This window comes from Phocoena phocoena, chromosome 1 (assembly GCF_963924675.1).
Source record: "Phocoena phocoena chromosome 1, mPhoPho1.1, whole genome shotgun sequence".
Taxonomy (NCBI): domain Eukaryota; kingdom Metazoa; phylum Chordata; class Mammalia; order Artiodactyla; family Phocoenidae; genus Phocoena; species Phocoena phocoena.
The window spans coordinates 127,055,149-127,073,308 of NC_089219.1; the positions used below are offsets into that span (position 1 = coordinate 127,055,149).

An 18,160-nucleotide genomic window follows, 5' to 3' on the forward strand; every position below is an offset into this window, starting at 1 on the left:
TTTAACCTTCCATCTACTTTTTCTCAAAAGAAGGTAATATTAAAAGTATGATAAAAGCAATTCATAACAGACTGACATCTCTCTCTTTCCTCATTGCTTAAGGTAAGATAATCAGATATAGAACTTTAAGAAGTTTCTTACTCTTATACTATATACTTTATATACAACAATGACATTAGTGATCTAGAAAATAGTACATGAGTCATGATATTGTTCATAAACCCTGTGATCAGTGGCTTATATGTATGAAACATCTTGGTGAAGCAATGATTTAATACATAAAGCTTCCCTATTTTAATTTAGATATCAAAGCTAAAATGTCAAGATTTAGTTTTAAGCCAATAATGGTTTAAAGATTTAGTTTTAAACCAGTAATGATATATTTTGTCAAATCCAAAAAAACAGATGAAATCAAATAAGATGAATTTCTAAAATAAAATGCATGAAATGGACCAGAAAGTACCTGGTGGTAATCTGACTTTGTAATGAAATCACTAGCAGAAATGCCAACTTAGAGGATTTCACGGAAGGTGTTAATTGATTCTTTAAACTGCTATTCTGATCCTCTTAAAACACTTAAGTAAAACTTTGAAAAACTACTGTATAGGCTATATTCAAGAAATTTTTTACAGGATGAGCCAAAATAAACAGTGTAAATCCAGTCCAAAGAAGGAAGTAGGTTGTACATGTGTGTATGCCATAGGTGAGAAAAATATTCAAAGTAATCCAGCATCTAGCACATCCCAGGTACAAGGGTCAAGTCCAGGCAGAAGGGCACAATGTCTGAAGAAAAGTCTGCACAGCGAGCAAGTTTCTAATCCAGGGCTCAGATTATCCCTCTGATCGAATTCTTACAGTTACATATACTTTAAAAACTTCTAAAGTCATGGATAACATTAAAATTTGGGGGTGTTTCATCATTCCAAAGCAACTTATAAAACAAATCTATGTCTACAACAAAAATTATCAAAGAATTGAAAAAATAGTTGATATAAGATTTGATTTATTTAAAAAATGTAATGGCCAAACTGCAAAGTTGACTGTGTTGAGTTTTGGCAAAACTGTCATCAAACTCCCTGCTTCTCTGCAATAATTTTTCTGAAAAACAAGTGATTCTGAGATGGCATTTAGACCAGACCTAAAACTCTGAATATGTATAAAACCTCTTTAAGTAAGGAGCCTATACTTAAAAGTTGAAAGCCAAAGGTCTTAATAATGTTTAAACAGTGAATTTAGTGGGCAGAAGACCTAAACAGACATTTCTCCAAAGAAGACATACAGATAGTCAACAGGCCATAAAAAGATGCTCAACATCACTAATTATTAGAGAAATGCAAATCAAAACTACAATGAGGTACCACCTCACACCAGTCAGAATGGCCATCATTAAAAAGTCTACAAGTAACAAATGCTGGAAATGGTGTCGAGAAAAGGGAACCCTCCCACATTGTTGGTGGGAATGTAAGCTGGTGCAGCCACATGGGAAACAGTATGGAGGTTCCTCAAAAAACTAAAAATAGAGTTGCCATTATGATCAAGCCATCCCACTCCTGGGCATATAACTGGACAAAACTATAATTCAAAAAGATACATGCATCCCTATGTCCATAGCAGCACCATTCACAATATCCAAGACATGGAAACAATCTAAATGTCCATTGACAGATGAATGGATAAAGAAGATGTGGTACATATATACAATGGAATACTACTCAGCCATAAAAAAGAATGTAATAATGTCCTCTGCAGCAACATGCGTGGACCCAGTTTATCATACTAAATGAGGTAAATCAGAAAAAGAAACACAAACACCATATGATATCACTTTTTTGTGGAATCTAAAATATGACACAAATGAACTTATCTACAAAACAGAAACAGACTCACATACATAGAGAATAGACTTGTGGTTGCCAAGGGGGTTAGAGAGGGATGGAGTGGGAGTTTGGGGTTAGCAGATGCAAACTAGTATACATGGAATGGATAAACAACAAGGTACTACTGTATAGCACAGGGAACTATATTCAATACCCTGTGATAAACCATAATGAAAAAATATTAAAAAGAATGTACGTATATGTACAACTGAATCACTTTGCTTACAGCAGAAATTAACACAACATTGTAAGTCAACTATACTTCAATTGAAAAGTGAATTTAGTATCATTGTATTTTCTGAACTTTACCAAAATTCAAATTCAATGCGTACATTGAATGCAAAGCTCTAAACAGGTGTACAATGTCTCTTTCGCCCCACAAAATAAAGACTGTTATACTTTGTGTAGGAAGAAAAATTACTTACCGCTATAATATCTAATGTATTATCGCAGACTTTTCGGATTTCATTATTTTTATCATGCATCAGATCTATGAGGTACGCTGGAGCCTCTAAATAAAAAGTGGTTAAAGAAACAAACTGTGTTTGAGATTGCAGCTATTCAATCATGTTAGAGAATCCTGCATTTCTCTAAATTCAAATGTTAATCTGAAATTTAACTTCAAACTTTAAAATAAAATCATTACTACAAGATGACCAAAAATATTTAATATTTCATTTATTTAAAAAACATGGATAATAGGGATAAGAAAGGGGGGGAAAGAACTAGATAAAAATGGGTAAGGAAAACAGAGCCAGTAAATCTCAGAACATCCAAGGCCATATTTTTGAAACCATGAAACTTGTGAAAGTAACTAAATAAGGAGCTCTATAGCTGCATAGTTGTAAAACTTTGATTGACCTGACCCTCCTAAAAGTTCAGAAAAATTAATTTCACACAAAAATTCACATACAAAAAATTTTGCACAACAACAGGAAAGAATCATAGTCAAATCCCATATATGGGTATGGGAAAACATAAGACATTTTCACATAAAAGCTGAAAGCTGCAACGCTAATATTTCAAAAAGAAATAAAAGAATTTAAGAAATCAATAGATATATATGAAAGAACAATATGAATCAGAATTAGAAAATTCAGAGAAACAATTCCAGAAATAACTAAAAATAAACATAAAAATCATTTCAAATATATAAAAACTAAGTTTATAATAATGCAAGAGTAAATAAAAGCAACAGATAAAACTCTAAGTTAAACAGAAGGTAAAAAAGAAGAAAATTTATAAAATTTTAAAAACTGAAAAGAAAGTAAAAAGATTAGACAATGACAGATACTAAAGATAGGCAAAGAAGATCCAACATAATATTGATAGATATTCTAAAGAAGACAACCAAAGCAACAGAACAAATACTATAAACTACAACTCAAGAAAATTTGCCTAAAATTAAAAAAAAAAGACAAAACTATATACTGAAAGACTATATTTGCATACTTGGAAAAATCAAGCAAGGATGACGAACACCAAGTCAAATTCTAATAAAACTACTTGGCTTTAAAAAAACTCAGAAACATACTTTGGTCTTCCTGGCAAAAAGATCGAGTCACTTATAAGGGGAAAAAAAGTAAATTGTCATCAGACTTTATGACAGATAATTAGTAGACTACAGACTTCTCATTGGCAGCAATTCAAGGTGGAAAAATACCTTCAAATTGCTGAGGAAAATAACTAGAAATCTAGAATTCCATATTCTGCTAAATTATTATTAAAGAGGACAAACGAGTTATTTTCAGATACAGATATATTTATTATTCATAGATGTTCACTAAGCAGTATAAGAGAATGTAATCAATTATGAAAGAAAATCAATGCAGAAAAATAGAGGAACTGAATTCAAGAAAAAACAGTAAATGAGGAAACATACTATATTATTTAACATAGTATAAATCCTAAATAAGCACTGGTTTTTAAAAAGTGATAATCAAAATAATTTTTAAATGTTATAAAAATTTTATGTTATAAAAATGAGGTGAAATTACAATACTAGAGAGCAACAAATAACATGGACGATGGAAGTGGAGACATTAGACTTACAAGTAGAAGAAGAGATATATTCATTTAGAACTTGGTGAGAATGCACGTTGAACTTTAAGACTAACACAAAAGAAAAGAAATGGAATGTATAAATAACAAGTAGGGGAAAAGGGAAGAATAAAGAAAACTCAAATCAATAAAGAAACCTCAATGGATCTGAAACAGGCAGTGAAGAAGGAAAGCTATAATCTCCAATACTTAAAGTTGTCCTTGGTTAAAACTATTTGAAACAAAGGCCACAAGTTTCTAACAAGAAACTCTAGCACATGTGTACAAGCAAATGACATTTTTTGAGGCAATGATTATAATGCCAAAAAAATTTTATCAAGTTTCATAGCAAGTGGCAAAGACAGAGGTTATCCCAGATCTTCTATTCATCAGTGCTACTTACTATTTTGGGGAGGAATAAAAAGGATATATTTAAAGTGTAGAAGAATATACAGAAAAATATATCTGTGTACATTCAAATTCATTTTTAGAAAAATCTGTAAAGAAAATGGTGTTTATTGCCTCTTTTCTCTACTGTAATGTAAGTTCCATTAGGGTAGGGACTTGGTCTATTTTGTTCACTATGGTATCCCCAGCTCTGAGAATATAACAGGTGCTCAATAAACTTTTATTTAATAAATAAATAAGACCTAGTCTACATACTACCCATGGATTTTGTGAGGATAAGATGAAAATAAAATTCTTAGGAAACTTTGGAATTCTCGGGGAATCTAAAAGGATCTAGTCTAATTTGGTTTATTTTTCATGCTGAAACTGTTGGGATTATATGAAAATTAATTATTATTATAGCACTGGTTCTCAATTCCTATGAGTTGTGCTGAGAGCCATTTTTAATATTTCAAACATCTTAATATAACTCATATATTTACCTAAAATAAGTCTACACCAACCATTTCAAAATGTCAAGTTTCTTTCATTCCATTAAAAATTTTATCAAATAATGTTGATCAGATTTTCTAACTTAAAAAATTGGAGGGCTTCTCTGGTGGCGCAGTGGTTGAGAGTCCGCCTGTCGATGCAGGGGACACGGGCTCGTGCCCCGGTCCAGGAAGATTCCACATGCCGCAGAGCGGCTGGGCCCGTGAGCCATGGCCGCTGAGCCAGCGCGTCTGGAGACTGTGCTCCGCAACGGGAGAGGCCACGGTGGTGAGAGGCCCGTGTACCGCAAAAAAAAAAAAAAAAGATAAGATGAAAATAAAATTCTTAGGAAACTCTTAGGAATTCTCAGGGGGAATCTAAAAGGATCTAGTCTAATTTGGGTTGTTTTATTTTTCATGCTGAAACTGTTAGGATTATATGAAAATTAATTATTATTATAGCACTGGTTCTCAATTTCTATGAGTTGTGCTGAGAGCCATTTTTATTATTTCAAACATCTTAATATAAATCATATATTTACCTAAAATAAGTCTACACCAACCATTTCAAAATGTCAAGTTTCTTTCATTCCGTTAAAAATTTTATCAAATAATGTTGATCAGATTTTCTAACTTAAAAAATTGGAAAAAGCAAGGATTTCCTGACTAATAAATTTTATTTAAAATATTTAAGGGCTTCCCTGGTGGCTCAGTGGTTAAGAATATTCCTGTCGATGCAGGGGACACGGCTTCGAGCCCTGGTCCGGGAAGATCCCACATGCCGTGGAGCAACTAAGCCCGTGCGCCACAACTACTGAGCCTGTGCTCTGCAGCCTGTGAGCCACAACTGCTGAGCCCACGTGCCACAACTACTGAAGCCCACGTGCCTAGAGCCTGTGCTTCACAACAAGAGAGGCCACCGGAATGAGAAGCCTGCGCACTGCAATGAAGAGTAGCCCTCGCTTGCCGCAACTAGAGAAAGCGGCATGCAGCAACAAAGACCCAACGCAGCCAAAAATAAATAATACAATAAATAAATAAATTTATAAAATATTTAAGTATATTGGTTTCATAGAGAAAAATTACAGTAAAATGCTTAAAATTATGGTGAAACATTTAAATAATAATTTTAAACTATGTTACAAAATATGAGACATACTCAAATATCATTGACATCAACAAAAATCCTGTTTTTTGAAAACCAAAATATTGGGCTGAAGCCCTTCAGCAATCTTTATCCAATCTTAAGACATGGACTAAAGCATCAGATCTAATATTCCTTGATGCTTTTGTAAAAATTTTAATTCAGCAGATCTTTTATCTCCCACTCCCACCATTATCAACATGTTATATTCTTCAGAATAACTATTTAAAAAGTATTGACTTTAGATTCAATGGCTTAACAAAAATCGCACTTGGGAGAAAATGAAAAGAGAGTTACACTGAGAAGAAAAAGTCAAATACAAGTAGCCTTAATAGTGTGAGCTTTGGTAATAAGGTAGTGAGAGTACATTTAAAACAGACAGACCAGAACAGAGGTAACATTTATTCACTGTGTGTCAGGCACTTGGTACATACTTTAAATGCTTCATTCTTCTTTAGTCCTAAGGAAGAAACACTATGAGATGACACATAAACAAGGGGCTGTCTTCCAAAGAAGTTACCTAGAAAAAGCTATACTTTCACTTTCATGTTTTCTAATATGTGTTTCTTACAGTGACTTCTGCAGTTATATAAATCTTCTCTACATAAAATATTCTTTTAGATTCTCAACCCAGAAAAGCATATTAAAGGCTCCAAGAAGACCCTGCAGCAATAATATGTTTAACTTTAACTCAGTGTTTCCCAAACTCATTTATCACAGAACCTTTTTTCATTAAGCAACTATTAATTCTAAAGGAACGCATTCCATGGAACACAGCTGAAAAGTTATTCCAACAATGTTAACATTGCTCAAAAGTGTATTTCGAATTTATCTTTCTGGGAGAGTTAGTTTATAAGCCACATTTTAAAAATATTTATTACTTTATGATAAAAAGAGTTCTCTCTAGTGATGCTGTTACAGCAAAATAGTATTTGCATTCTGACAGCCCTTAGCAAAATGAACATTTCTCAATTAAACTTGCTTTAATCAGACTTGACTCTTGGAGACCTTATATGGTTCCAGAAATTCAACTTGTCCTCAAAAGCAAGGCAATGTTAATACTTAAAGCATGTGTTATTGGCTCTGAACACCAGAGGAGCCTCAAAATGTTTTGAGCAATAGCCTAGTGTATAAAAAAGTATCCCAATTAAATTTTAAATTTTGGAAGAGCTTTAACCATTTAGACACATGAATTCATTGACTAAACAAGTTCTAACCACATGGCAGGTACTATGTTAAGTTTTGGGTATGGATAAAAGGAAGACAAAGCCAGTCCTTGAGCTAGAGGAGCTCAAAATCTTTTGGTAGAGACAGGCATATAAATACATAATTTAAAGTACTTTATTAGAGGTGAAAAATAAAGAAATTACTCCCAGTGGTAAGAAAGTAGGCACAGGATTAGAAAGGCTTAGCTGAGAAGATGGCTTATAAACGTATCTTTGATGAATTGGAGACTGTCAGGTTAAAAAAAAGGAGAAAAATGCATCTGAGTTTGACAAGGCATACGAAGAGGGAATAAGTTATGACAGCGAGGGTAATGTCTGATAAATGATGAGAAATTTGGTATGCTAAGAGAAACTGTGTATTATAAGGTTAAGGGGAAACTTTGGAAAAATAGGTTAAGGTCAGGTTATGAAGAGCTATATGCAAAAAAAATTTAGATTTTTCATATGGGTAATGAACGATTTTATGCAGTATTTGAAAGCAGTTTTTTTTTTTTTGTACACAAATGAGCAGACCACCACAATTGAAAAAAAAAACAAAAATCACAAAGATTCACCTTAGATACCACATCCACTGCTAGCCTTTCATGACATTCCCAGACTTGGTTTATATATATCCTATCCTGTGCCTGATGTACATACCTTTATGACATTGATTATACTGGATTTTAATTTTATATTGATTTACTTATCTAGCCTTCCAATTAGACTATAAACTCCTTGAGTACAGGGACTGACACTTCTATATGTCTAGCACTTAAAACAGTACCTGTTAGATGGTCAGAACTTGATAAATGTTTGCAGAATAAATGAATGATTATATATAGTAAAAGAGACAGCAGACACAACATTTTCAACTAAGGGACTGGATGGATGACACTTATTATCGACCATGAATACAGAAGGTAGACTTTTTGAGAGGGAGATGTTAGCAATATTGAATACCCTTTTGGATGCAATAGTGATAAAATACCAATTTCTGAGAACCTCTCTGTGTTGGGAACTATTATAGATGATTTAAATCCACTAGTACTGACAGCTATCCTATAGGAGGTCTTTTTATTTTAATAATATTATGGCCATTTTATAGATGTAAGATGCTCAAGGAGATTAAGTAACTTATCCAATGTCCTGTAGCTAGTAAGTGCATTTAAAATTAGGGCTATTTAATTATATTATATTATATTATTTAATTATAATGCTTTATAGGCCATACTATGCCCCCTCAGGTAGGTGGAAGACATCCAGGTGGCAGTTAGCAACAAATGCCTGGGACTCAAGAAAGAGGTTTCGAAGATATAAAATACTTATTAGCATATAAGTAGCATAGGAGCTGAAGTCATGGGAACAGTAGATGTGTTTTCCCATGTATAGTGAATAAGGTAAGATTAAAAGAGGACTAAGGATAGTCCTAGGAACCTGTGACATTTAAGTTATGTTAATAGAGAAGGAAGTTATGAGATATTTGTTAGGTTTTTTAGGAAACCTGACAAGTTAATAAAATTGTTCTCCAATGTACCTTACATATAATACTGATTTGGGGTAAATAGCTTCTATGAAGAATAGCTTGCCTCTAAATTTATTTCAAAACTTGATATTTTCTACAATATTTGAATACTTGCAAGAAAAAATACCTAAAAATGCATCTTTTCTTAATATGTGAAATGTCATTATCTATGGTAAACATTGAAGGATACGTGTTTCCTTGATTATGACATCTCTTGTGGCTTGGTGGAAAACCATTTGGTAGAAGACATAAATTATCTGACACACAAATTCATCATCTTCTTGTTGAGCTGAAAAGAAACAGAAAACTTCAAATAAAAGAATACTATATTATATACAAAATTGAAAAACATTGAGGGGAAAAATGAAGAATGAGAAAAACTAACGGTGACAAGGAGACAGGTAAAGGACAATTAGTTTATATTATTTATAATATATGGGTGGGGTTGTATCATTTACGCCTTAGGTGTTTTTTCTAAATTACATGATGGTGATCAGTCAAAAAATTTCATAATAATATATTTTCAGAAGTTTTAGTTAATTTGGTTGTGGTCAAACTAAATAGGTTAATTTACTTTGAAATACAAAAATAAAAATTAAGAGTTTAAAGAGAGAAATTATATCATCTCTGAGTCCAAACCACACTACTTGAGACTGTTCAATCTCAAAAGGTTGTATCTACGAGGAACTGAGAAACAAGACATGTTTAAGGGAATAGTAATGGTGCTTTTCTGTAATTTTTGCTATTTTTTGCCACCAAGTATAAAGAAATTGATTAACTTCTAAGTCCCCAGTGTGACATGGCAACACTTACCACCACTGTGGGAACTTCTTTTTTATTTTGGTGCCTCAGAAAAAAGTTCTTCAAATAATTCTAATTTGTAACATAAACCTGGTTTTATTTTGTCTCTATACTGTTGACCTCACATGAGAAAAATGGTTCTTAAAAAATCACGTCTTCTAAGTTTTTGGTAGAAATTAGACTGTTATAAACATGCTTTTTCTTTGTTGAATAATGTTAACAAAATTAAACTATACTTATTGTTATGAAGTAATAAAGTAATTTTAGTTCCAATCAATTATACTAGTAAAAAGGAATGTTACATAATCATACAAACTAATTAAGAAATGTTTATTATCATGAAAAGAAGACTTTAACAGAATAGTGGATGACCACTGATTAATACATGTAATGGCAAAAGCAAATACTTATAGAAATCCAATTTTTAGATACTGGTTATGAAATTTGATTTACTAATAGTCTGCTAACAACTCTTGGCAACAGATCAGTGCTATCTGTTAGACAAAGATTTACAGGTCAACAGAGCATCCAACTAGCTGTGTGGAATAAATTGTGGTCCTCTCAAAGTCCAACTGTTCCAAATAATTTTCCTCACTCTTGCCAAAGTGCCAGTCTCTTAGACTACTTGGGTTAAAATTTTATTAATTTCTCTCTTGGTATATAGTGTTCCCCCACCTAACCCCAAGGGTTTTAATCTTGAAAATCCATATATTTCATAAAAACAGTAGTATACAGCCTCTGCCTGTGATAACCACATGTCAGAGAACATCAAAATACAGTAAAACACTGAGCTGGCTCTGTTATTATCTCTCAGTCATAATCAAAATGGACAGCAATTCAAGGACCCAGATTATTTTGTTTCAACTTTCTCCAGCTCACCACAAAATCCTCATTCTCATTCTGCCAACTACATTATCTTTACTTTCACCTTCCAACTACCTGGTCTTTTAATTATTTAATCTGAAAACTCCTGGCTGTGTGAAGGGTGCACCAAAACAAATACATATACACTATTTGTCGACATACTTCAAATATGGAGGCACTATCTCTAGATGACCATTAAAATGCATTATGTAAAAGAATTTACAAATCAAACTTTTAAAGATTTAGAAGAGAAAAATGGGCAAAAGACTTAAATAGGCACTTCACTTTATTAGCCACATCCAATAACAAATAAATAAAAATAGGTACTCAATTTCATTAATGATTAGGGAGATGCAAATTAAAACCACAATGAGATACCACTATGAAGGCTATAATTAAAGAGGCTGTACGCCAAAATATGTTGGTGATGTAGAATAACTGGAACTTTTGTACATTACTGGTGGGACTGAAAATTGGCACAACTACTTTGGAAAACAAAGTAGTTGGCATTATTTCTAAAGCCAAATATATGTGTACTCTGTTCTGCTCCTAAGTATGTGTCTAACAGAAATGAGTAAATATGTTCACTAATTGAAATGCTTAAGAATGCTCATAGGAGCATTACTTATAGTAATAGCCCATCAATTACAGGAAAAAACTGTAAAAAACACAAATACATGGAGGCTAAACAGTGCACTACTAAATAACCAAGAGATCACTGAAGAAATCAAAGAAGAAATCAAAAAATACATAGAAACAGTGACAATGAAAACACGACGACCGAAAACCTATGGGATGCAGCAAAAGCAGTTCTAAGATGGAAGTTTATAGCAATTTAATCTCACCTCAAGAAACAAGGAAAATCTCAAATAAACAATCTAACCTTACACCTAAAGCAACTAGAGAAAGAAGAACAAAGAAAACCCAAAGTCAGTAGAAGGAAGGAAATTATAAAGATCAGAGAAGAAATAAATGAAATAGAAATGAAGAAAACAAGACCAAAGATTAATAAAACTATAAGTTGGTTCTTTGAGAAGATAAACAAAATTGATAAACCTTTAGCCAGACTCATCAAGAAAAAAAGAGAGAGGATGCAAATCAGTAAAATTAGAAATGAAAAAGGAGAAATCACAACTGACACCACAGAAATACAAAGGATTATATGAGACTATTACAAACAACTCTATGCCAATAAAATGGACAACCACAAAGAAATGGACAAATTCTTGGAAAGGTACAATTTTCCAGGACTGAACCAGGAAGAATTAGAAAATATAACCAGACTTATCACAAGTAATGAAATTGAAACTATAATTAAAAATCTTCCAACAAACAAAAGTCCAGGACAAGATGGCTTCACAGGCGAATTCTATCAAACATTTAGAGAAGAGCTAACACCAATCCTTCTCAAACTCTTCCAAAAAATTGCAGAGGGAGGAACACTCCCAAATTCATTCAACGAAGCCACCACCACCCAGATACCAAAACCAGACAAAGATATCACACAAAAAAAGAAAATTACAGACTAATATCACTGATGAACAGAGATGCAAAAATCCTCAACAAAACACTAGCAAACAGAACCCAACAACACATTAAAAGGTTCATACACCATGATCAAGTGGGATTTATCCCAGGGCTGCAAGGATTCTTCAATATATGCAAATCAATCAATGTGATACACCATATTAACAAATTAAGGAATAAAACCATATGATCATGTCAATAGATGCAGAAAAAGCTTTTGACAAAATTCAACACCCATTTATGATAAATACTCTCCAGAAAAAGGGCACAGAAGGAACCTACCTCAACAAAATAAAGGACATATATGACAAACCCACAGCAAACATCATACTCAATGGTGAAAAACTGAAACCATTCCCACTAAGATCAGGAACAAGACAAGGATGTTGACTCTTGCCACTCGTATTCAACATAGTTTTGGAAGTCCTAGCCACAGTAATCAGAGAAGAAAAAGAAATAAAAGGAACACAAATTGGGAAAGAAGAAGCAAAACTGTCACTGTTTGCCAATGACATGATACTATACATAGAAAATCCTCACGATGCCACCAGAAAACTGCTAGAACTAATCAATGAATTTGGTAAGGTTGCAGGATAAAAAATTAATGCACAGAAATCTCTGGCATTCCTATACACTAACAATGAAAAATCAAGGAATGAGAAATCAAGGAAACAATCCCATTTACCATCACAACAAAAAGAATAAAATGCCTAGGAATAAACCTACTTAAGGAGGCAAAAGACTTGTACTTAGAAAACTATAAAACACTGATGAAAGAAATCAAACATGACATAAACAGATGGAGAAATATACCATGTTCTTGGATGGGAAGAATCAATATTGTGAAAATGACTATACTACCCAAAGCAATCTACAGATTCAAGGCAATCCCTATCAAACTACCAATGGCATTCTTCACAGAATTAGAACAAAAAATTTTGCAATTTGTATGGAAACATAAAAGACCCCAAATAGCCAGAGCAATCTTGAGAAAGAAAAATGGAGCTGGAGGAATCAGGCTACCTGACTTCAAATTATACTACAAAGCCATAGTAATCAAGACAGTATGGTACTGGCACAAAAACAGAAATATAGATCAAGGTACAGGATAGAGAACCCAGAGATAAACCCATGCACATATGGTCACCTAATCTATGACAAAGGAGGCAAGAACATAAAATGGAAAGACAGCCTCTTCAATAAGTGGTGCTGGGAAAACTGGACAACTACATGCAAAAGAATGAATTTAGAACACTACCTAACACCACACACAAAAATAAATTCCAAATGGATTAAAGACCTAAATGTAAGACCAGACACTATAAAACTCTGAGAGGAAAACATAGGAAAAACACTTTTTGACATAAACCACAGCAAGATGGTTTTTGACTCACTTCCTAGAGTAATGAAAATAAAAACAAAAATAAATATATGGGACCTAATTAACCTTACAAGCTTTTGCACAGCAAAGGAAACCATAAACAAGATGAAAAGACAACCTTCAGAATGGGAGAAAATAGTTGCAGATGAAGCAACGGCAAAGGATTAATCTCCAAAATATAGAAACAGCTCATGGAGCTCAATATCAAAAAAAACAAACAACCCAATTAAAAAATGGGTGAAAGACCTAAACAGACATTTCTCCAAAGAAGACATACAGAAGGCCAAGAGGAACATGAAAAGATGCTCAACATCACTAATTATTAGAAGAATGAAAAGCAAAACTACAATGAGGTATCACCTCACACCAGTCAGAATGTCCATCATCCAAATATCTACAAACAATAAATTCTGGAGAGGGTGTGGAGAAAAAGGAACCGTTTTGCACTGTTGGTGGGAATGTAAATTGATACAGCCACTATGGAGAACAGTATGGAGGTTCCTTAAAAAACTAAAAATACAACTACCATATGACCAGCAATCCCACTACTGGGCATATACCCTGAGAAAACCATAATTCAAAAGGACACATGTACCCCAATGTTCACTGCAACACTGTTTACAATAGCCAGGACATGGAAACAACCTAAGTGTCCACTGACAGATGAATGGATAAAGAAGATGTGACATATATACAATGGAATATTACTCAGCCATAAAAAGGAATGGAATTGGGTCATTTGTAGAGACGTGGATGGACCTAGAGTCTGTCATACAGAGTGAAGTAAGCCAGAAAGAGAAAAACAAATATCGTATATTAATACGTGTATGTGGAAACTAGAAAAATGGTACAGATGAACCAATTTGTAGGGCAGGAATAGAGACACAGACGTAGAGAACGGACATGTGGACGTGGGGGGAAGGGGAGGGTGGGATGAATTGGGTGATTAGGTTTGACATAAATACACTACCATGGGTAAAACAGATAGCTAGTGGGAACCTGCTGTATAGCACAGGGAGCTCAGCCTGGTGCTCTGTGATGACCTAGGTGTGGGGGAAGCAGGGGAGGGAGGTCCAAGAGGGAGGGGATATAGGTATACATAGAGCTGATTCACTTCATTGTACGGCAGAAACTAACACAGCATTGTAAATCAATTTTACTCCAATAAAAAATAAATAAATTGATTAGAAAAGAAAACAAACAAAAATAACCACCCTACTATCAATAAATAGTAGAAAGGGAAAATAGTGGTATATTTATTTATACAGCAATAAAAAGAAACATAGTTCTGTACAAAACATACACAAACCTCACATTCATAGGGGAAAAGAAACAAGACTCTATTTCTAAAAAGCTGAAAACCAAAGCAGAATTCATCTATGGGTGATAAAAAGAAAAATGGAAACCACTCTGGTGAAGGTGGTAATGACTGGGAGGTGGCAGGAGAGGGACTTCTAGGGTGCTGGTAATGTTTCATTTCCTTATATGAGTGGGAATAACATGAGAGCTCTCATTTTGAAAATTCATTGTGCTATACATACTTACAACTTGTGTATTTTTCATTATGTATTATACCTGGTACAGGAAAGACTGAGATTAGAGGGTCTTTTTAAGCTTTCCATATTAGTATTTTTAACTTCTATACTAATTAGCTACTTTTAATGTATATCTGCTATGGGCAAATTGCATCCCTCCAAAAATTCATATGCTGAAGCCCTAATCCCAAATGTGACTATATTCAGAGATAGGGCCATAAGGAAATAAGTAAGGTTAAATGAGGTCATAAGGGTGGAGTCCTGATCCCATAAGATTAGTAACCTTATAAGAAGGGATATCCAAGCACTTGTGTGTGCTCGTGCTTTCTCTCTCTCCCTCTCCCCCACTTCCTCTGCCCGCCTGCCATATGAGGATGTTAGGACACAACAAGAAGGTGGCCTTATGCAACCCAGGAAGAAAGACCTCACCAGGAATCAAATTGGCTGGCACTCTGATAGACTTTCCAGCCTCTAGAACTATGAGAAAATACATTTCTGTTGTTTAAGCCACCAAGTCTGTGGTATTTTGTTATGGTGACCTGAGCAGACTAACACAAGGTCCTACAGAACTTGGCCCTAATAAAATACTATTAGAGTCAGACAAATTTTGTATGCAATATGGAAAATGAAACCTGGGCCCTTAAGAGCAAAACAAAGGTAAGGGGAAGACTATCTAGGCCTTCGCTTATCCAGTATTGTAACCATAGCTATTGTGGCTAGTTAATTTTAATTAAATTTAATTTAAACTCCAGGTTCTCAGTCCCAACAGCCATATTTCAAGTATTCAATAGTCACATGTGTTGGACAGTGCAGATAGAGAACATTTTCTTCACTGCAGAAAGTTTAGAGGACAATACTATATATGGATCTAGGAGGGAATATGATGATTAGAATTAGCTTCCAAATAAACTTTTCTGATTAGAAATCAAGATATTAAAAAAAGGGTTTGTGTAAGATAGGAGATCCAATTCAACCAAAACAAAGCTCAACATAAAGAAGAAATGGTGGAATATTAGTTGTTCAAGGCTGATAAGAGGAGGGTAGTGTCTGTAAAATTGGTCCTGAATCATTTTATAGCAACATTCTTAACTTTGCAACCTAAAGCTATTTGATACTATGCTATCTAATCCCAGTAAAGGTATATTTAATTCATTTTCCTAACTATATAATTTAAGTTGCTATAAGATGAGTAATGCAACAATATAAATAATATTTCATGATTGCAGATTCCACATTTAAAAATCTGAACTTATAACTTGTTTATATATTAGCACAAAAATAAATTAAGATAAATTATAATTTACCATTTAGCAACTCAATAAGTGCAGGGATTATCCCAGATTTGGCTAGCAATGCAGCACAAGAGTCATCCATAGATACAGTTCCAATCATTATAACCACTTCTAAAACAAGGTCATCTTCTGCAGCACCTAGTAAAGTCAAATCACAGAAAGTTTTCATTGAAATGTCCTGATACAAATCCTTTTATATTGCCAAAATTCTAATTCACAGAAAAGATACTAAAAGCTATTAAATCAGTTCTTATGAATCCTTAACACGCTTATAAATGTGTCCTTTTTCCAAAATTCCATGTTCATGGAATTCCATTCCATGATGACAGTTCGTGGTGGTGGAGCAGTAGAGAGGTGGAGATAAGTCTTTGAAAATACAAATGAATGACAATGTAAACACAGAAAATAGAAGAGTCATTTGAATCCCTCAGAGAACTTAGTGTGTGCATGTGAACTCGTGTAGAGCGGTATGGTATTTAGTAATTTTAAAAAGGCAGGATAAAAAAAATAAGAAGGCAGGATAGGAAAGGGAAACTAATATTAAAAAAACATATTGTTAGGGAAGAGAGTACATACATATACGTGGAGAACTAGTGACTGCCTTTCTGAGAGAAAGAAACAAACTAGGGCTAGACCTAGAGGTGTGGGAAGAAAATGTGTTACGTAGTACAATAATGGTCACAAAATACTGTTCTAGCTGCCTTATCCACAACAGAAAGAAATAACTTGATTACGCAGAAGTGAAATACTTAGCACAGACCTGGTTTGAGTTTATCCTTGAGGTACGGAACCAGCTTATACTCCTTAAGAACCAATTCCCAGTCTAAGTCTGGAATGGTCAAATTTGCAAGAGTTCCTAAACATTCAATCACAAACTCCTCCTCTTCATCATTAGAGATTTGAGCTGCAAGGTCCCCAACATAATCCTGAATAAAACAGAATTTTAATACAAATTTAAAATATGATTTCTGCAGAAGAACTAATCTAATAATTTAACCCATAGGAAGAAAAAGTATCAAATGTGATTCTCTTGTTTTAATAACCTTGAGCTAAATTGCTAAGAGAGACTATGGTGGACTGGTTTAAGGCAAGCAAACTGGAGTGAGGATGAAAAGGTTAGGGATAGGGCTCGTGAAACAAAAACAACATTAAAACTTAGGTTGAGATTTCTAGGAGCTAAACTTACAAGTAAGTTGAAGAAAAACCAACTTGGGTCATGAATTAATATTTGACAAGAGCTAAGGAAGAGTTATATTTCCAGACACAGCACTTTAAAGCTTTAATTCTCAGGCTATTTTAATAGATAGAAAGCTAAAAACTATACTTACAATAAATAAATTTTTAGTTGGTCCATCATGCTGGGAAATGTTCCTAATCATTTTCATCAGCAATGGATCCTTGAACTTCAGAGCCCTCTTCATGAGCATCTTCAGCCCATTTCCTGATAATAAAAACAAAAAAATTCCCCCAAAAAGGTTCATTTAAATTTAATGATTTAAAAAATTTTCGGTTCTCAAAAAACCCCAATTTACACACAGAAAATACGTAAATATTAAGTGTACAATTAAATTTAATAAATGTATGCCCCTGTGTAATTCGTACCCATATCAGGATACAGAATATTTCCATTCAATGCAGAAAGTTCCCTTGTTCTTAGTCAATCTTAGTCCCCCAATACAATTACTTTTCTTCTTTTCTCCTCCTTTTCCTCTTCCTCCTCTTCCCCTTTTTCTTTTTTCTTTTTAAATACAGATTAGTTTTGCCTCTTCTAGAATTTCACATAAATGGAAGCACAGTATGTATATGAAATATGTACCACAAAGTTTTAAAATGTAAATACTTTTTGACCCATAAAAATTGTACTTCTAGGAATTTATCCTAAGAATATAAAAATGGAAACATGAAAGATTCAGAGAAAGGAAAATTACTGTAGCATTGCTTGTAACAGAAAAGAAGTGGCAACAAACTAGCAGATTAAACTACGGAAAATCCTTTAGTGGATTATTTTGCAGCTACTGGCAATTATGTTTTATTAAAGTATTTAATCATATGGAACGATATTCAGATATTAACTTCAAAAAACATGTCACC

At 33.6% G+C, this 18,160-nt stretch overlaps 1 protein-coding gene across 2 annotated transcripts in view; it reads right to left on the reverse strand.

The window, feature by feature from the left end:
* The window catches only part of KIFAP3 (kinesin associated protein 3), a 157,174-nt gene that overhangs the window by 46,463 nt on the left and 92,551 nt on the right, over window positions 1–18,160 (reverse strand). For both annotated transcript variants that reach the window (XM_065875696.1, XM_065875697.1), the window contains 5 exons: window positions 17,398–17,510; window positions 16,830–16,995; window positions 16,082–16,207; window positions 8,860–8,958; window positions 2,303–2,388 (listed from right to left, as the gene is read on the reverse strand). In XM_065875696.1, the coding sequence (XP_065731768.1) occupies window positions 2,303–2,388; window positions 8,860–8,958; window positions 16,082–16,207; window positions 16,830–16,995; window positions 17,398–17,510 (590 nt within the window). The remainder of the gene's footprint in view (window positions 1–2,302; window positions 2,389–8,859; window positions 8,959–16,081; window positions 16,208–16,829; window positions 16,996–17,397; window positions 17,511–18,160) is intronic.